General features: G+C 41.7%; 1 protein-coding gene across 1 annotated transcript in view; it reads left to right on the plus strand.

The window, feature by feature from the left end:
• Positions 1–22,086, plus strand: part of LOC128698479 (NFX1-type zinc finger-containing protein 1) — a gene marked incomplete at its 3' end in the record, with an annotated part of 178,221 nt that overhangs the window by 132,852 nt on the left and 23,283 nt on the right. Inside the window, 1 exon segment of the mRNA XM_070103995.1 lies at positions 10,956–11,124. Coding sequence (XP_069960096.1) covers positions 10,956–11,124 — 169 coding nt within the window.

Below are 22,086 nucleotides of genomic sequence, written 5' to 3' on the forward strand. Positions count from 1 at the left end.
ACACTGCAAGGCTCCAGGCGGACATCAACCGAATCTTTCAGTGGGCTGCAGAAAACAATATGAAGTTCAACGATGAGAAATTTCAATTACTCAGATATGGTAAACACGAGGAAATTAAATCTTTACCAGAGTACAAAACAAATTCTGGCCACAAAATAGAGCGAAACACCAACATCAAAGACCTGGGAGTGATCATGTCGGAGGATCTCACCTTCAAGGACCATAACATTGTATCAATCGCATCTGCTAGAAAATGACAGGATGGATAATGAGAACCTTCAAAACTAGGGAGGCCAAGCCCATGATGACACTCTTCAGGTCACTTGTTCTATCTAGTCTGGAATATTGCTGCTCACTAACAGCACCTTTCAAGGCAGGTGAAATTGCTGACCTAGAAAATGTACAGAGAACCTTCACGGCGCGCATAACGGAGATAAAACACCTCAATTACTGGGAGCGCTTGAGGTTCCTGAACCTGTATTCCCTGGAATGCAGGCGGGAGAGATACATGATTATATACACCTGGAAAATCCTAGAGGGGCTAGTACCGAACTTGCACACGAAAATCACTCACTACGAAAGCGAAAGACTTGGCAGATGATGCAACATCCCCCCAATGAAAAGCAGGGGTGTCACTAGCACGTTAAGAGACCATACAATAAGTGTCAGGGGCCCGAGACTGTTCAACTGCCTCCCAGCATACATAAGGGGGATTACCAACAGACCCCTGGCAGTCTTCAAGCTGGCACTGGACAAGCACCTAAAGTCGGTTCCTGACCAGCCGGGCTGTGGCTCATACGTTGGTTTGCGTGCAGCCAGCAGCAACAGCGTGGTTGATCAGGCTCTGATCCACCAGGAGGCCTGGTCACAGACCGGGCCGCGGGGGCGTTGACCCCCGGAACTCTCTCCAGGTAAACTCCAGGTATAGGGTGATGACCAAATATTAGAGGGAAGAATAGATGCCAGACCATTGATAGCAAGGAGAAAAAGTGTTGTGCTAAGAATGCATCCCTCGGGAACACCTTCAGCTTGGGTGAAGTCCGGGGAAAGCATATTATTAACCCGAACATGGAAATGTCTTTCAGTTAAGAAGTTCTTATGGAAAAATTGTAGATTGCCTCGGATGCCTAAGGAGTGGACCTGAGCCAAGATATTATACCTCCAAGTTGTGCCATATGCCTTCTTAAGGTCAAAAAAGATGGCAGTAACTGAATGGTTATTGGTAAAGGCATTATGAACATATGTATCCAAGCATAGTAAGGGAGCAATGGGAGAACGGCCCTTATGAAAGTCATATTCACTAATGGATACACTATTGTGAGTCTCTAAATACCACATCAACGTCTGTTTACCAGACGTTCCATCACCTTGCAGACTGCACTGTTAAGAGCAATGGGACAATAGTGGGAGGCATCATGCCCCGTAGTACCCAGTTTGCAGAAAGGTAGAAGAATGGTGGATTTTCACAGCTGGGGAAGAACTCCTTGTGACCAAATAATATTAAATAGTCATAAGAAGACTGCAAGGGCTGACTGATGTAAATGTTGTAGCATATGAATATAAATTCCATCAGACCCAGCTGCCGATAATCAGCAAGCGGAGAGTGTTGCCTCCAGTTCCAGATGAGTAAAAGGCACATTATAGGATAGAAGAAAAATCTAAGGGCTCTAACTCTCTGGCAGACTTTGAGTTAAGAAATGAGGGGCATAGATGAGGCCTCTGAGAAATACGGACCAGATGATTACTAGTTTCAGTAGCAACGTGAAGAGGGTTTGCTGTATCGACACCGGCAACCTGAAGAATAGGTGCTGGGTCAGGGGAGTATTTACCACTCAGTTTCTGTATTTTTTTCCAGATTGCACTCATAAGAGGTAGCCGAAGTGATGGTAGAAACATAATCCTGCCAGCAAGTGCATTTAACATCACGGATGACATGGTGAGTGATTGCTCTCTTCTGCTAAAAATCAAGGAGTCTCTCTGTGGTTCTCTTGTACCAGCACCTGCCCCACGCAGTGCATTTCAAACATACTGCCCGAGCACAAGCAGGAGACCACCAAGACACACACTTCTGAGAATACTTGTCCGAGGTTAGGGGTATAGAATGTGAAGCTGAGGTTAAGACTGAGGTCGAGAAGAGGAGTAAAATCTCATCAATGGAGGATGAGGAAAGAGCCTCATTAAAAGCAGTTAGACATGCATAAAGGTCCCAATTTGCCCGGTTAAATTGCTAGCATTGGCTACGAGGAGGTGGGGAATATGAAGGAGAAGTAAGAATGATTGGAAAATGATTGCTGTCATGCAAGTCCAGGAGGACAGACCAAGTGAATACAGGCTCGGAAGAGCAGACCGAGAGATCGGTGCAAGAGAGAGTATGAGCACGAGGATCAAAATGGGTGGGAGTACCTGTATTTAAAACCTGGAGGGGTGAGAAGCAAGAAAAGCCTCTAACTGAATGCTGTGGGAATCATAATGAGACCCCCCCAGAGGAAATGGTGGGCATTAAAGTTGCCAAGTAGCAGAAGTGGTGGCAGTAAAGACAAAACTAGAAAGGCAGCATCTGGGATGGATAATGCCTGAGAAGGAGAGAGATACAAAGAACAGATTGTATGCCACTTATTCAAGTGGATATGGGCTCAGTGTAATGCAGCGAAGTATGAACAAAGAGTTGGTGGTATGGAATATCACTGTGTATAAGAAGGGCACTTCCATTAACCCTTTCAGGATCAACATGCCCTCTCCCAAACTTGTTCTCAGGGTCGAAAAATATTCGAAAAAAAAAATTATTTTTTCCTTCTGAAATGATAGTTTTTTTTGTGTGTGTGAGTATTATAGGCCAATTTTTTTTTTTTTTGCTGTCAATACTTACGGAGATATGGAGGCATGAAGTTGACAGAAATTGAACTGCATACGGCAACATCGCTGACTGCCGGTCACCCGGTAATAGTTTATTTTGTTTTTTTCTACTTTTTTCTTTTATTTTTTAATATTTTATTTTTCAAGTAACTTTTATGGCCTCTGAGACCAATATAAAGACTATTTGGTATATTTATTTATTTATTTATTTATTTATTTAAAAATTTGTGCACACATACAGAGGTACAAAAAATACAGAAAAGAGCAGTATGCCAAAGCCACTTATACTATGCATAGCATTACGGGCTGGCTTAAAATTAACTTAAGATGAACTAAGCAATGATGACATCGGTGATAAAACTTTAATGTAAACAGATTACTATAAAGCACAAGTGAGTATTACAATATAACAATAACACAATAACAGCACAAACTTTGCTGTCATTATATTGTTTACAAAACATGTTTACACAAACCAACAATAAAAAATGTTTATTACTATTTTTCTATCACATATATACACATATGAAGTTACTGGACAGTTCCCAGAACTGCTACAGCTTCTGTAAAGCTTGTAGTTGTTGTGTGGGGGTGGTCTTGCAAATATACCGAGTCACCGGCATAATTAGCATCACAATGACAAATAACACCATCACTCACCACTGTCTGTCAACTTCCTTCCCACCCCACCAACCCACATGGAAATAAGTCACTGTCTGAATTTTTTGGGTTACCCTAGGTTGATGGTCTCCTTACTTCCTTCCCTCCTTCCTTCCTTCCCTCCTTCCTTCCTTCCTTCCTCTCATCTCTTCCTTTCTTCCTTCCTCTCATCTCTTCCTTCCTTCCTCCCTTTCTTCCTTCCTTCCTTCTTGCTTCCTTCCTTCCTTCTTGCTTCCTTCCTTCCTTCCTTCAGGTTTCCTGGGTATTGCTTTTCAAATTCAAATTCATTTATTTCTTCGCAAGTAGTACATTAAGATTATATTTTTACAATGATGGGTTGCAGTACAAAGAGCCTCTATTATGCCTTGACATTATGGGCTGACTTAATTTAATGTCTTACTGACTACTTATCACTAAAGAAATTATCATAGTTGTACAGTACTAGTTCTACTAATAATAAGTGAATCTAATTTATACAAGCCAAAGAATATATTCATGTATTCAAAAATGCTTTTTATGAAACATGATTCAGGAGTAGTTTTCAGTAGTTTACGGTATGAGACTGCTACAATTTGGTGAAGGGTAATACTGGTTTTGGTAGGTATGTATACTTCTGTGTGGTAATTTGTCAATATATGAGCTTGGTTGTCTAGTTATGAACTTTTAAGATTTAGGTTATTGGTAGATTTATTGGTAGTGTTAAATATAGAGTACAGTGGACCCCCGGTTAACGATTTTAATCCGTGCAAGAGGGCTCATCGTTATGCGAAATAATCGTTATGCGAATGAATTTTCCCCATAAGAAATAATGGAAATCAAATTAATCCGTGCAAGACGCCCAAAAGTATGAAAAAAAATTTTTTTTACCACATGAAATGTTAATTTTAATACACACAAACTGAAAAAGGCATGCACAATTAAATGACACTTACTTTTATTGAAGATCTGGTGATGATTGATGGGATGGGAGGAGGGGAGAGCATTATCTTCTTACTGTTTAGAAGGGGAATCCCCTTCCATTACGACTTGAGGTAGCAAGTCCTTTTCCGGGGTTACTTCCCTTCTTCTTTTAATGCCACTAGGACCAGCTTGAGAGTCACTGGACCTCTGTCGCACAACAAATCTGTCCATAGAGCTCTGTACCTCCCGTTCCTTTACGATTTGTCTAAAATGGGCCACAACATTGTCATTGAAATAGTCACCAGCACGGCTTGCAACAGCTGTGTCAGGGTGATTTTCATCTATAAAGGTTTGCAGTTCAACCCACTGTGCACACATTTCCTTAATCTTTGAAGTAGGCACAATGGATTCCACAACTGGCATAGGCTTCTCAGGGTTAGCCCCAAACCCTTCAAAATCTTTCTTAATTTCCATACTAATTCTCACCCTTTTTACCACAGGGTTGGCACTAGAAGCTTTCTTGGGGCCCATGGTCACTTATTTTCCAGAAACAGCACCGAAAACACTGTAATAATACGAAATATTCCGAGTGTATGCTTGGATGTTACCGCGGAGGCTGGCTGGTAAACAATGGGACGGCCGGCACATGTGAGGCTGGCTGAGGGCACATTGGACGCGTCTCGGACGAAAATCGGTAAGCGGGTTTTTAATCGGTATGCGCGGCAAAAATTTTGCGATAAAAGTAATCGGTATGCGGAAAAATCGCTATGTGATGCCATCGTTATGCGGGGGTCCACTGTACTGAGTATTTAGTCTAGGGTGATTAAGTCACAAATTACTCAAAACCATGAAATTCATCTTCACTGACACTTCCATCTGTGTTTGAAGTGTCACTTGGGAACAAAAGAGCCCCAGTTAGCTGAGGAGTGAGGAGTTTCTTAGTGCTAGACATGGTGAACAAGGTGTAATAAAATGGCTTTCCCACAATGCACCACTGGGTCCCTGATTTTTTTTTGTACCACGCACACTGACCATGGAGACCCATTCTCTCACATCTACACATACCAGCTGTTTCCCGCTTAATTTGAGGCCACTAGAATTTACGCATAGTATGGCACCAAGCCTGAAAGGGTTAAAGGTTCCATCGGAAAAAGGATCCGATGAATACAATAAATCATAGCCTGAGATGGGATGGATAACAGTGGAGTGCAAGCACCAACAGGGAAAAACTGGGAGAGCAACATCTGAAGCTCACCCTGGTTACCTCTGAGGCTGCAGATATTCCACTGCAAATAAGCCATGATTGGTAACAAGAAAGATACAAGAAATCCGCAGGTAAAGGTAACTACAGACTAGGAGGATTAGAAAAGTCCACATGTGGCGACAGCAGAAAACGTTCAAGCAATGAAGGAATGGGACACTGTGAAGAAAGAAGTTGCGCAGATGGAGGAGAGGGAAGAGGAGTAACAGGAGGTGAATCGGTGTCCATCGATGGTCTAGTCTCATCAATATATTCTGAGATAGCTTCAAGTGTTTTGGAAGACAAGGACGTATGGGAGACAATATTGGAGATGGAAGGAGGAGGGTGAGTAAAGATTGGGACGACAATGGACTGTACAAAAGTAGGGGGAAGATGAAAGGGTAGAGGCAACTGGAGAAGAAGTGTGGGAGAGGACAGAAGAGGAAGGAACCTGGGAGGGGGCAGAAGATAAAGAAACTTGGGAGGGGACAGGGGAGGAAGGTACAGTACAAGGAAGAGGGTGAACCTCCACATTTGTAACAGAGCTAGTTATAGGTGAGGAACCAGGTACAGAGACTGGAAAGGCAAAATGTGGAGGTAGAAAAATGGAAATAGGGGTTAAAGGAGATTTGAGCATTGAGGATTTTTTGGACTTCTGAAAAGTAGAGGGGTGATGGGGAGGTATTGTACGAGGTCTTGTCAACACTGGAACTTGTTAGTGAGAAGATGAAGAAGTGAGAACAGACTGAGGTGTTGAGGTAGGGACTTCTAAGTCCAGGACAGCAAAAGAATTAGAGACAGGAGTGACTGGGGAAGAGGTAACCACAGAGGTAACCTGCAGAGGGTGGGACCCCAGAGGTGAGGGGACATTTAGAAACATGAGAATAAGAAATATGGGGGAGTTTTCCTTGGAGGCATAGATGAGAGATTGCCATACCATAGGGGAAACCTTCTGCTCTTTGAGACAATGGATGGATTTCTTGCTCATTTAAGTAAACTTGGCAACGGCGAGAGTAAGATGGGTGAGTGTAATGACAATTAAGGCAAGAGGGAGGTAGACTACAAGAAGTATTGGTATGATCATTGGCACCACAGACTGGGCATTTGGCTATGGACCTGCAGTATTTTGCTGGATGACCAAAATGCCAGCAATTTCTACACTTGCAATGTAGGGATCACCTTTCGAACCTGTAAACGATGTCCCACTATATGAACAGAGGATGGGAGCTCACAGCAGTTGAAAGTTAATTGAGCTACATTGCAAGGGTATCATCTCTGCCCACGGGCAGGGAGGACATAAGTGTCTAATTTGAGGATGGGGAGGTCTTGGAGTTCGAGCTGCTCCAGAATGTTGTCGCCACATGTCTGTAAATTCTGTTGGACAATGGTATGGGGCAGAATGACAGTACCACTACAAGAATTGAGGGAATGATGTTTTTCAATAGTTACAGGAATAGTATCGATACTTGAAAGAAGAGAAAGATCGTGAGCTTGGTTAGCATTCTGAACAGTGATGATGTGTATACCACTCTTGAGAGCATGCCATAGGAGTGCCTTGCCAATACTATGGTCAGAAAGATAAGCAGTAGAGGAAGTTGGTTGTAAAGTAAAAAACTTTGTCCATTGTGTATTTTGAAACATGGTGTGGAAAGGGAGTGCATGACGTGTCAGTTTTTTCTGAGTAGAACGAGAAGGAAGCAAAGAAGTATCATCAGGTAATTGTCGTGGGCATTTAGGTGAGGGACTGAAGTTGGTCCAACATGGGGTGGGCAGACAATTCGAAAATTGTCACACCATAGAGGGAGAAGCTGGAAGCATAGTCAAAGAAGAGCGGAGGTCAGACATATCGAATGAGCCAGTCAAAACCCGGGTACCTGAAGTGGGCAACAAAATGGCACCAGCAAGAGGTACAGAGGCATTAGAAGTGTCTGAAGAGTGGTCAAAAAATGAGGCAGGGTCAGAACAGGGTGCGGTATCAGGAAAGGGTCCAGGGGGAGTAGGTTCATGGATTTGGGACTCCATGGTTAGGTCACTTCTTTCTGTTTGTCTTTTTAGAAAAAAATGGAAAGAAACAAAAGAAAGGGGGAAATGTGGAGGTATAGCTCCTAGGAGGCAAAGGGGCTGTAAATCCCTTTCCACACCCAAGAGGACCCCAGCACCCCAAGTGGTGTAGATGCGACATGGAACCCGTGCCATACCCTACCCTTCATGCTAGTAAACCAGCAATCCGGGATAGCAACCTCACATCCACTGAGCCACCTCAGTGGACAAAACAGAGGGCAGTTGGACACCCGCCACAAAGCATACCTACTTTGGCCACCACCCCCTGGAATCTGCACAGATGAGCGTATCAGAGATACACCTGTCACCCAAAAGACACCCAAAGCCACCCCAGGGAGACCGGAGAGGGATCAGGATATCCCCAGGTGATCCAGATTCCACGGCAAACTACACCACCGCCAAGGACCTCAATGGAATGGGATGGACCCGGTACCCTTCCCCCCTCTTAGGAATTAGAGTGCCTGTGGGAAGAATCCCAAAGGCTGAAAATAGGAAGAGATCACTAGTTTCTTAAGGAAAACACTGAAATAAGAAATATTGTATGAAAAAATAATAAAACATAATAGAGAATGTAAAGAAATAAACTGGTGTATGTACCTTGGAGAAGAGATGTTGGCAGAGATTGATGATGGAAAAGATAGGAAGAACAGCATATGCTGTCAGTAGCCCTATAAACCCCAACATTGGAGGAGTTCATTTTGTTTCATCCTTTTTCTATCACTTAATTGCTTAACTTACTTGCTACACTCTTAACACTACACTTTATCACTGAACTTAATTGTCAACCACATCAACAGCAGCTTCTCCGTCTTTTCATGGACATGTGTAGCAGGCTAGCTGCAGGATTTTCAAGGATAGCTCCTGGTCAAAGAGGCTGACCAGGTCCCTACTTAACAGAACTCAGTGTGAATGCTTTGAGAAGATACCAGAGCAGCGAACGGACATCCCAGTGCATCATTTCAGTGTAAATAGTTGAAGTGTTGTGCGTTTCAGAGGATTTGGTGTTGTCGAGTCAGGACCAGTCAGCGCCTCCCCCCCTCTCCGCTGGGGGGGAGGGGGAGGGCGTGTGTAGTAAACAGTGACCCTCTCATAACGCCTCACACCTGCGCGTCTCCCCTGCCTCACCCACCCAACTCCCAGCGCCACCCCATCTGTAGAGGGTACTTCTCCCCTAACCCACGATGTCAGCGATGGCACTGCAGGGAGTGCCGGGCTCACAGGAACTTCCACTACAGGGACAGCATCGTGGAGTTCGACCACGAGGCAGCTGCCAGGTGTGCCACAGGCAGTGTGTACTCAGTTCCTCAAGCTTCAACATCCGTGCACACGAGGGCCTGGGATCTTCAATCAACTTGGCGTCCACCAGGACGCTGACATGTCCCTAGGGGAGCTCTCCATCGGGCTGCTAACGGAGTCACTAGCTTCTTGGACCTCTTGGGGAGGGTCGATGGTGCTCGTGCAAGCAGCAGATCCCAGGGCAACTTGCTGCTGTTTGCAATGGCTGTCTACCGAGGAGAGACAGGCACCTAGCAACATCTGTTGTTGGGGCAATGGATGAATTCCCTGCTATGTTTGTTAACTGCTCATTACTCTGTAATTTGTCTATGATTGTAATCATGTGATAACGTGTTTATCATTCATTACCTTTGAAGCTTGTCATGATTTTGACCAGCTCTACCTGGAGCTCATTACCTTTGTAAATTCTCATGATTAATGTGTTTATGATTCATTACCTTTGCAATTATTCATGAGTGTGACCAGCTCTACCTGGAGCTCATTACCTTTGTAACTTGGTCATGATTATGACCAAATCTAGTTCATTACCATTGTAACTTGCTCAGCTATCAAAACTTTGGAGTCCAGTCCCTGGACCAATTATGTACCTCTGTAATCTTTTGACTACCGCCCACAGGATGGGTATGGGGTGCATAATAAACATATTAAACTAACTAACTAACTTTTCATGGACAGAGGTCCGCTGCTTAGAAATTTTTGCAATGCATTTTGCTGGGGATATAGCTTTTATAGACTCCTTGTGCTTTAGTATTGTACATATTGAAGAAATGCTACACTGGTACTCCCTCGCCAAGTCCACAACCCTCACACCTTGCTTGTGTTTATCTTTGATTTCATGCTTTACTTTCATGGACATCATCCTCTTTTTCTGCTTAGCACTGTCCTTTGCACTTACTTTCTTAGAACTCATAGTTAGAAAAAAGAAATTTGGCAAAATAACTGCACAAAAAGTAAGCAAAACATGAGAGAATCCTTCCACCATGAGCTAAGCACATGCACTGGTGATGGTGAGCGTTGTTGTGGTACTCACTGTGCCGTCTAGTGGCGGTGTTCTCAGGCTCACTTGTTATTATAGTATTATTATAATTATTAAAATATCATTATATTATTATTATATACATATTATATTATTATTATATGATTACAGTGGACCCCCGCATAACGATCACCTCCGAATGCGACCAATTATGTAAGCGTATTTATGTAAGTGCGTTTGTAAGTGTATGTTTGGGGATCTGAAATGGACTAATCTACTTCACAATATTCCTTATGGGAACAAATTCGGTCAGTACTGGCACCTGAACATACTTCTGGAGTGAAAAAATATCGTTAACCGGGGGTCCACTGTATTATTATAATGGGGAAGTGCTAAACCCGTAGGATTATACAGCACCTGTGGGGGGAGGGGATGGAAGGTATTCAGGCTTAATTTAGGGAACTAGAACACAGATACAATTTCCTTGACCAAGAGCCCCTCACCAGCATCGAGGAACTTCCCTTGAGCTGGAAGATCAGAACCTGAATTTTGGCTCGTATCCAGGAGCAAAAAAACGACCAAGCGAAGGCTTGTATCCTGAAAAACTCGCACGGTGGGGCACTTACAAACAGAGAGAGGTTCAATTGTAGTGTTTGTTCAGATATGATCAAGTAATGAGGCACTTGTCTCGGAGATTCTTGTAGATTTTGTTACAGTTGGAAGAAGTAAGCAGTTGCTCATAGTGTTTGTGAATTTAATTAATTGTGGGTCATGGTCATGGATGAGGTTTATGTTGAAGTCACCTGTAAGTATCAGGTGGTGTGTATTCATCTCTGTGTAAGTTATCATGCTTCTTAGGTTTTCATTAAATGAGTAAATATTGGAGTGAGGTACTGTTACTGTTATATAAAATTAATAAACCAACAGAATATGTCCGTATTGGCTAGAAGGTTACTTCAATGTTTTCAGATATGAGACTTTGGAGTACCAGCATCGCATGAGACCCAGCATCTCCCGCCTGCTGGTCCCCTCCATATATCCCCACCTCAAGGACCACTCATCTGTGCACAGCTACCCACATGTCAAAGGAATTGCCGCTGACGTTTTCTTTATCACTCACTCCCATCATGAAAATCTCGTAAGTAATGATTCCTAGATAATTCTGTCAACATATCATGGTCTTTGTTTTAACAGATACAGCTGTTGCTGTGTACACTATTAGTGTCTGCTGATATTCATATTCATATATTTTATTTGGACATGATACATAGTTGTACAATGAATTATAGTAGTTGGGTGAACATGCCAAAAGCCCCTTGTATGCAGAATATTATGAGCAGGCTTAAAACTAGCTTAAAATTAACAAGCACTGAAAAGTTCAGTGTTAAAAATTACAGTAAACAATTTACAATATGAAGTACAATTGAGTATTTGAAACAGTGAAATTTGAACATATTGATACTGAAGCATTATAGTTGTACAAATTTGTCACATTACAATGTATAACAAAGGATGATCAATTTGCTATATGTTGTCTTGAATTTTTAAGATTTAAGTAATTTCGAGAATTATTGGTAATGTTAAATACTGAGTGTTGATCATTTAGTCCTGGGCGAGTAAGTGGTTTTTTTAGAAGAGTCTTAAATTGATTTTCAGGCCTGGTTACTTTAGTAAGTTCTGGTAATGAATTCCAGATTTTGGGGTCCTTTATGTGCAAACTCTTCAGCACAGCCAATTACAGTTGGTGTCCCACAGGGAAGTGTCCTAGGCCCTCTTCTCTTTCTCATATACATAAATGACCTACCAAATGCATTGCAACTACTCAAACCCACACTATTTGCAGATGACACTACATACGTCTACTCTCACCCGAGCCCAGTCATGCTAGCCAATACTGTAAATACCGAATTACAGAAAATATCAACCTGGATGAGGACCAACAAACTAACTCTAAACATTGACAAAACCTACTACATTCAGTTTGGTAACAGAGTTACAGATATGTCTCTAAACATAATGATAAATGGATCACCTATCACAAAACTCACAGAGGGAAAATTCTTAGGAATCCACCTTGATAATAAACTCAAATTTCAAACACATATACAACAAATTTCCAAAAAAATTTCCAAGACCGTAGGCATACTATCGAAGATACGGTACAATGTTCCACAGTCAGCCCTCCTGGCCCTATATCACTCACTTATTTACCCCTATCTCACCTATGGAATTTGTGCATGGGGCTGAACAACAATAAACCATCTCAGACCATTAATTACCCAACAAAAGGCTGCAGTAAGAATGATAACACATTCCAACTACAGGCAGCACACTCCACCAATATTCAAAACTCTAAATCTATTCACCATACAAAACATCCATACTTATTACTGCACCTACTACATTCATAGAACACTAATTCTGATATAAATCCTCCCCTCAAACGTCTCCTTACCAACCTCAACAGAACACATGACCATAACACAAGGCACGGATCACTCTTTGATGTTCCTAGTGTCCATCTCATGCTATGCAAAACCTCAATGCACATAAAAGGCCCTAAAATCTGGAATTCATTACCTGTGAATATAAAATAAACACTGTCTGTTTATAAATTCAAGTCTCTTCTCAAAAATCACTTACCCACAGCTAAATAAATACTGAATAATTGTATCTCGTAAATGTTTCTCATTATTGTATCTCATAAATGTCTAACCTGTGACCCAATCAAACTTTATTTTTTAATTACATTACCTAACAGAATACTCCATTCTACTGAATGCTCAGCAACACAGTAAATGACCATATGACCTGTGCTAAATTGTTATCTGTTCACAATAATGTTTTTCTTTCTTCTTTCTTTCAACACACCGGCCGTATCCCACCGAGGCGGGGTGGCCCAAAAGAAAAAACCAAAGTTTCTCCTTTCAAATTTAGTAATATATACAGGAGAAGGGGTTACTAGCCCCTTGCTCCCGGCATTTTAGTCGCCTCTTACAACACGCATGGCTTACGGAGGAAGAATTCTGTTCCACTTCCCCATGGAGATAAGAAGAAATAAACAAGAACAAGAACTAGAAAGAAAATAGAAGAAAACCCAGAGGGGTGTGTATATATATGTTTGTACATGTATGTGTAGTGTGACCTAAGTGTAAGTAGAAGTAGCAAGACGTACCTGAAATCTTGCATATTTATGAGACAGACAAAAGACACCAGCAATCCTACCATCATGTAAAACAATTACAGGCTTTCATTTCACACTCACTTGGCAGGACGGTAGTACCTCCCTGGGCGGTTGCTGTCTACCAACCTACTACCTAATGTTTTTACCACTGAATATATCATTGCTTAGTTAATCTTAAGTTAATTTTAAGCCTGCCCATAATGCTCTGCATACAAGGGGTTTTGGCATGTTGCACTGTAATAACCGTATTCCTTTGTACTTCACTGTATCATGTTCAAATTAATAAATAAATAAATAAATAAATAATAGAGTTTTTACACAGTGTGATATGGACATGGGGTACATCAAAAAGAGATCTGTGTCTTGTGTTATGGTCATGTGACCTGTTAAGGTTTGTGAGAAGTTTGAGTGGAGGGTTTATGTTTGCATGTATTGTTCTATGTATGTAGTAGAGACATGAATAAGTGTGGATGTTCTTTAAGGTGAGCAAGTTTAGACTTTGGAATAGAGGTGGAGTATGCTGTCACGAGTGGGAATTTGTTATCATTCTGATTGCAGCCTTTTGCTGGGTTATTAGTGGCCTTAGGTGATTTGATGTTGTTGACTCCCATACACAAATTCCATATGTGAGATAAGAGTAGATGAGTGAGTGATACAGTGCAAGGAGAGCTGATTGTGGAACATAGTACCCTATCTTTGATAGTATGCCTACTGTCTTAGAGATTTTCTTGGAAATTTGTTGTATATGTGTCTGAAATTTGAGGCTGCTGTCTAGGTGGATTCCTAGGAATTTTCCATCTGTGAGTCTTGTGATGGGTGATCCATTTGGTGTTATGTTAAGTGGAACAATTGCAGCTCTGGTTCCACACTGAATGAAATAGGTTTTGTCAGTATTTACCTGGAGTTTACCTGGAGAGAGTTTCGGGGGTCAACGCCCCCGCGGCCCGGTCTGTGACCAGGCCTCCTGGTGGATCAGCGCCTGATCAACCAGGCTGTTGCTGCTGGCTGCACGCAAACCAACGTACGAGCCACAGCCCGGCTGATCAGGAACTGACTTTAGGTGCTTGTCCAGTGCCAGCTTGAAGACTGCCAGGGGTCTGTTGGTAATCCCCCTTATGTGTGCTGGGAGGCAGTTGAACAGTCTCGGGCCCCTGACACTTATTGTATGGTCTCTTAACGTGCTAGTGACACCCCTGCTTTTCATTGGGGGGATGGTGCATCGTCTGCCAAGTCTTTTGCTTTCGTAGTGAGTGATTTTCGTGTGCAAGTTCGGTACTAGTCCCTCTAGGATTTTCCAGGTGTATATAATCATGTATCTCTCCCTCCTGCGTTCCAGGGAATACAGGTTTAGAAACCTCAAGCGCTCCCAGTAATTGAGGTGTTTTATCTCCGTTATGCGCGCCGTGAAAGTTCTCTGTACATTTTCTAGGTCGGCAATTTCACCTGCCTTGAAAGGTGCTGTTAGAGTGCAGCAATATTCCAGCCTAGATAGAACAAGTGACCTGAAGAGTGTCATCATGGGCTTGGCCTCCCTAGTTTTGAAGGTTCTCATTATCCATCCTGTCATTTTTCTAGCAGATGCGATTGATACAATGTTATGGTCCTTGAAGGGTAAGTTTATTCGTCATCATCCAGGTAGATATTTTCTGCAATTTACATTGACAGTGTTGGCGAGTATGGCTGGGTTTGGGTGTGAAAAGACGTATGTAGTGTCATCTGCAAATAATATGAGTTTCAGTAGTTGTGATGCATATTGTAGGTCATTGAAGTAGATGAGAAAGAAGAGTGGTCCTAGGACACTTCCCTGTGGGACTCCTACTGTGATTGGTTGTGTGGAAGAGTTTGCACTATTTGCATACAGGTATTGGCTTCTGTTACTAAGGTAACAAAAGCCAATATGTGTAGTTAAGGGAATGGTCTCTTATACCATAGTGTGTTAATTTAGTGTGCAGCAATTCATGGTCGACTGTATCAAAAGCTTTACGTAAGTCAATGAAAATTCCCAGTGGGACTTCTTTCTTCTCGAGAGCAGTATATATTAGCTCCAGCATGTGTATAATAGCATTGTTTATGCTTTTATTATTCCTGAATCCACACTGACAGGGATTTAGTATGTTGTATGAGATGAGGTAGGAATAGATCCGTCTATGAATTAATTTTTCAACCGCTGCTTCAACCACTGCCTCAACTGCTGCCTCAACCGCTGCCTCAACCACTGCCTCAACCACTCCAGTCGCACTCAATCTACAAGCACCAAACACAATGAATTATTGTGAAATGTTTGGTTAGAGTGTGGAAACTAATGCTCACTCCAGCATAAACAAAGCCACACTGACTGACGATGCCTCAACCACTTCTTCCACCACTGCTTCAACCCTTGTATTTTTGTACTATTTCCTTCTTCAATTCTATCATATTAATAATAATAATAATAATACGATAGAATTGAAGAAGGAAATTGTACAAAAATACAAGGGGTGAAGCAGTGGTGGAAGAAGTGGTTGAGGCATCATCAGTCAGTGTGCCTTTGTTAATGCTGGAGTGAGCATTAGTCTCCACGCTCTTCCAAACATTTCACAATAATTCATTGTGTTTGGTGCTGGTAGACTAAGTGCGACTGCCACATAATTAACCATGGGCCCAAAGAAACTTGCTAGTGCCAGCCCTTTGGTAAAGAAATTGAGGAACTCGATAGAATTGAAGAAAGAAATTGTACCAAAATACGAGCAGTGCCGCAGTAGTTTAGGCAGTGGTTGAGGCACTGGTGGAGGCAGTGGTATTTAATAGCATACATGTTATTAAACCATAACATGTATGTATTTAGTACAATATTTTACGACATTTTCATGTATTTTATGATTGTTCATGGTTCAACAAGTTAAGGAAGCAGTATTGTATTATACAGTGGACCCCCGCATAACGATTTTAATCTGTGCAAGAGGGGTAATTGTTATGCGAAATAATCGGTATGTGAATGAATTTTCCCCATAAGAAATAATGGAAATAAAATTAATCCGTGCAAGACACCCAAAAGTATGAAAAAAAAATTTTTTTACCACATGAAATGTTAATTTTAATACACACAAACTGAAAAAGGCATGCACACTTACATGACACTTACTTTTATTGAAGATCTGGTGATGATTGATGGGATGGGAGGAGGGGAGAGAGAGTGTTAGTGTTTAGAAGGGGAATCCCCTTCCATTAAGACTTGAGGTGTCGAGTCCTTTTCTGGGGTTACTTCCCTTCTTCTTTTAATGCCACTAGGACCAGCTTCAGAGTCACTGGACTTCTTTCGCACAACATATCTGTCCATAGTGGCCTGTACCTCTCGTTCCTTTATGACTTCCCTAAAGTGTTTCACAACATTGTCAGTGTACAGGTTGCCAACACGGCTTGCAATAGCTGTGTGAGGGTGATTTTCATCCATGAAGGTTTGCACTTCAAGCCACTTTGCACAGATTTCCTTAATCTTTGTAGTAGGCAACTTCTTCAATTTCTCTCTCCCCTCCTCTGAACCAGTTTCCTCAGGTCTGGCCTCTTGCTCTTGAAGTTGATCTATCAGCTCATCAGTGGTTAGTTCTTCATTGTCCTCCTCCACCAACTCTTCCACATCCTCCTCACTAACCTCCAACCCCAAGGACTTTCCCAATGCCACAATGGATTCCTCAACTGGCATAATCCTCTCAGGGTTAGCCTCAAACCCTTCAAAATCCCTTTTGTCTACACATTCTGGCCACAGTTTCTTCCAGGCAGAGTTCAAGGTCTTCTTAGTCACTCCCTCCCAAGCCTTACCTATAAGGTTTACACAATTGAGGATATTAAAGTGCTCTCTCCAAAACTCTCTTAGAGTCAGTTGAGTTTCTGAGGTCACTACAAAGCACCTTTCAAACAGAGCTTTTGTGTACAGTTTTTTGAAGTTTGCAATAACCTGCTGGTCCATGGGCTGCAGGAGAGGAGTGGTATTAGGAGGCAAAAACTTCACCTTAATGAAGCTCATGTCCCCATAAAGTCGCTCTGCCACGTCTGTAGGATGACCAGGGGCATTGTCTAACACCAGGAGGCACTTAAGTTCTAATTTCTTTTCAGTTAGGTAATCTTTCACATTGGGGGCAAATGCATGGTGTAACCAGTTATAGAAAAAGTCCCTAGTGACCCATGCCTTACTGTTTGCCCTCCACAGCACACACAAATTATCCTTGAGGACATTCTTTTGCCTGAACGCTCTGGGAGTTTCAGAGTGATACACTAATAAAGGCTTAACTTTGCAATCACCACTAGCATTGGCACACATCAACAAAGTAAGCCTGTCTTTCATAGGCTTATGTCCTGGGAGTGCCTTTTCCTCCTGAGTAATGTAGGTCCTGCTTGGCATTTTCTTCCAAAACAGGCCTGTTTCATCACAATTAAACACTTGTTCAGGTTTCAGTCCTTCACTGTCTATGTACTCCTTGAATTCATGCACATATTTTTCAGCCGCTTTGTGGTCCGAACTGGCAGCCTCACCATGCCTTATCACACTATGTATGCCACTACGCTTCTTAAATCTCTCAAACCAACCTTTGCTGGCCTTAAATTCACTCACATCATCACTAGTTGCAGGCATTTTTTTAATTAAATCCTGATGCAACTTCCTAGCCTTTTCACATATGATCGCTTGAGAGACGCTATCTCCTGCTAGCTGTTTTTCATTTATCCACACCAATAAGAGTCTCTCAACATCTTCCATCACTTGCGATCTTTGTTTCGAAAACACAGTTAAACCTTTGGCAAGAACAGCTTCCTTGATTGCCTTTCTGGTGCCCACAATAGTAGCGATGGTTGATTGGGGTTTCTTGTACAACCTGACCAGGTCGGCGATACGCACTCCACTTTCATACTTATCAATGATCTCTTTCTTCATTTCTATTGGAATTCTCACCCTTATTGGTGTAGGGTTGGCACTAGAAGCTTTCTTGGGGCCCATGGTCACTTATTTTCCAGAAACAGCACCGAAAACACTGTAATAATACGAAATATTCCGATTGTATGCTTGGATATTACCGCGGAGGCTGGCTGGTAAACAATGGCACGGGCGGCACATGTGAGGCTGGCTGAGGGCGCACATTGGACGCGTCTCGGACGAAAATTGGTGAGCGGGTTTTTAAGCGGTATGTGCGGCAAAATTTTTGCGATTAAAGCAAGCGGTATGCAGATTAATCGCTATGTGATGCCATCGTTATGCGGGGGTCCACTGTATTTCCCTACAATATATTGGGGCACCAAACATTCGCGATTTTTCAACATTCGCGAGGCTCTTGATCCCCTAACGCTCGCGAATGTTGAGGGAGACCTGTACATTTTCTAGGTCAGCAATTTCACCTGCCTTGAAAGGTGCTGTTAGTGTGCAGCAATATTCCAGCCTAGATAGAACAAGTGACCTGAAGAGTGTCATCATGGGTTTGGCATCCCTGGTTTTGAAGGTTCTCTTTATCCATCCTGTCATTTTTCTAGCAGATGCAATTGGTACAATGTTATGGTCCTTGACAATGAGATCCTCTGACATGATCACACTCAGGTCTTTGACATTAGTTTTTCATTCTATTGTGTGGTTGGAATTTGTTTTATACTCCGATGAAATTTTAACTTCCTCACATGTTCCATATCGGAGTAATTGAATTTCTAATCATTGAACTTCGTATTGTTTTCTGAAGCCCATTTAAAGATTTGGTTGATGTTCACCTGGAGTCTTGCAGTGTCTTCAATGGAAGACACTGTCATACAAATTCAGGTGTCATCTGCAAAGGAAGACACGGTGCTGTGTCGTACATCCCTGTCTATGTCAGATATGAGGATGAGGAACAGGATGGGGGTGAGTGTTGTGCCTTGTGGAACAGAGCTTTTCACCGTAGCTGCCTCAGACTTTACTCTACTGACTTTTCCTGTTATTCCTTTATCACACATTTTGTGCACTATTACACCATGGTCACACTTGTCGAAGGCTTTTGCAAAGTATGTGTATATTACATCTACATTCTGTTTGTCTTCTAGAGCATCCAGGACCTTGTCGTAGTGATCCAGTAGTTGAGACAGACAGGAGAGACCTGCTCTAAACCCATGCTGCCCTTGGTTGTGTAACTGATGGGTATCTTAGAACCCTTTCATAGATTTTTATATGGGACATCAGCTCTATCAGTCTGTAGTTCTTTGCTATTGCTTTACTGCCCCCTTTGTGACATGTGGCTATGTTTGTTGTTTTAAGTAACTGTGGGACAACCCCAGTGTCCATGCTCCTTTCCTACAGGATGTTAAATGCACATGATTGGGGCTTCTTGCAGTTCTTGATGAACATGAAGTTCCATGAGTCTGGACCTGGGGCAGAGTGCATGGGCATGTCATTTATTGCCTTTTCGAAGTCATTTGGCATCAGGATAATATCAGATAGGTGTATGTGTCTACCAAATTCTCTCTCTTTCTCATAAAAAATTCATTTAGGTCTTTGACTCTCTGGTTAGTGGCTTGCTAAAAACCAAGTCATATTGGGACTTGAGTAGCTCACTCATTTCCTTGCTGTCATCTGTGTAGGTCCCATCCCATTTAAGTAGGGGTCCGATACTGGATGTTGTTCAAGACTTTAATTTGGCATAAGAAAAGAAATACTTCGGGTTTCTTTCAACTTCATTTATGGTTTTTAGTTCTTCTCGCATTTCTTGACTCCTGTAAAATTCCTTTAGCTTTAGTTCAGTGTTTGCTATTTCTCTGACCAGTGTCTCCCTACGTATTGCAGATATATTGGCCTCTTGTAGCCGCTATGTTGCTCATTGCCTTCGCCTGTATAGGGAGTGCCTTTCTCTTTCTTGTTTACATCCTCTCTTCCTTTTCCTTAAGGGAATATGCCTTGAGCATACCTCAAGTGCCACAAAGTTAATTTGTTCTAGACATAGGGTACGATCCATGTTGCTTAGTCTATCTTCCCAGTTTATTCGCTGGTACACAAACATGTCTGTCTGTCTATTTGCCTGTCTGTCAAGCTCCCTGTCTATCAATCAATCAATCAAGTTTTTTCTCTATAAGGATTACAATGCAGGGTTTACAGATTTTGGTTATTGTGTGGTTTACATGTAATAAAACACAGTGGACCCCTGCCTTATGATCAGCTCCCAACTCGATCAATTATGTAAGTGTATTTTTGTAAGTGCTTTTGTACGTGTATTTTTGGGGGTCTGAAACGGACTAATCTAATTCGCAATATTCCTTAGGGGAACAAATTCGGTCTCTAACAGCACCCGAACAGATTTCTGGAATGAAATAATATCGTAAGGCGGGGGTCCACTGTACTAATTACAGAGGGGGCCACTAGGACACCTAGCATGGCTAGGCATTTCAGGCAGACTTAGATTAATTCTTAACTCTTAATTATTACAAATTATGGAGTAAGTTGGTATTATGGCTAAGTGACTAAATACTAGTTTGTGAGTCTATCCATCTAGCTCTCTGTCTCAGAGAGAGCCACAAGACTGCATCATCATGTTTACTCACATCTTCAAGCAGAGTATAGCACTTTGTCTGGATTTTTTGGGTTATCCAAGGTAATTTACACTTTGTATACTTGTATTTACGTGTACCTGTGAGACAGAGATAGACGGAAACAGATTGAAAGAGATAGACAGAGACAGATAGAGATAGACAGAGAGAGACAGAGATAGACAGACAGATAGACAGAGATAGACAGACCCTAAACTTGGGGTTAACATCACTTTCCTCTTAGAAGTGGAGTGTTAATATGACATTACATCAGTGAATCCTTGGTGTTTGGTGCACTGTTTGCTCAAGCTGGCACTCAGTTTAACTGGCACTCCCACAAGGTACTAAGTGGTCCCAGATTTTTTAATATGGTGCACACTGAGTGTTAAGACCCATTCTATGCTGATCAGGCATCTCAAGGTAATCATGCCAAATTTAGAGGCAGGAAAATGAAAACATATATATATGTTTGGGGCGCTAGGAGTTCTTGATAAGAATGTATATATACCTTTGGACCGTTTAGGGGTTAAAATGAAGCCTTTACTGGTGTATCATTCAGAAAATCCCAGAGTGTTCAAGAAAAACAATGTTGAAGATTGAGACACTTATGCAGCATATGGGAATCTTTATTCACATATGCTGCATAAGTGTCTCAATCTTCAACTTGTCGGTTTTTCAGACCATTCATCAAAAACAAAGTTATCAAGAATGTGTTGTGGAAAGTTAATAATAAGGCATGGGTCACTAGGCAAATTTTCAAAGAGTTGGTCTCTCACTCCTCCTTATTTAACAGATGCCATTAACAGTCTTCAATAAAGATAAGTAAAAATGTTATTTTAAATGTTTACTTTTCTGTTACTAATTTAAGTACTATTTATGTTTGTTGTGTGTATGTAGAACTATAATTAATCTATAAAATGTATTTTTTGTTAATATTTTTGGGTGTCTGGAATGGATTAATTGGATTTACAGTACATTATTTCTTATGGAAAATATTGCTTCGACTTTAATATGTTTCGACTTTAGTACTAACTCCTGGAACGGATTAAGTACGAAACTTGAGGTACCTTAAAGTATTTGTAGTCTTAACCCTCTAACTGTCCAAATGTAGATCTACGTTCGCTCGTGTAGTGCTCCGAATGTAGATCTACTTTTTTGTTTTACATTCTTTCTTAGGGAGAAAATCAAGGGCAGAGCACTACACATGCAAATGTAGATCTATGTTTGGACAGTTAGAGGGTTAAATGTTTATAGAGTAGTGCACTGTATTTTGAAATAAACAGAATAGAGGAATCAGCTGCAATATACATTATTTAGTTATGAATACTGGTCAGAGAGCCCGTCGTAAGTCCAAGGCATCAGTAAAAGAGTACATCGCTAAGTGAGGAGAGGCTATATATATCTTATATATAT

Source organism: Cherax quadricarinatus, chromosome 88 (assembly GCF_038502225.1).
Source record: "Cherax quadricarinatus isolate ZL_2023a chromosome 88, ASM3850222v1, whole genome shotgun sequence".
Lineage (NCBI taxonomy): Eukaryota > Metazoa > Arthropoda > Malacostraca > Decapoda > Parastacidae > Cherax > Cherax quadricarinatus.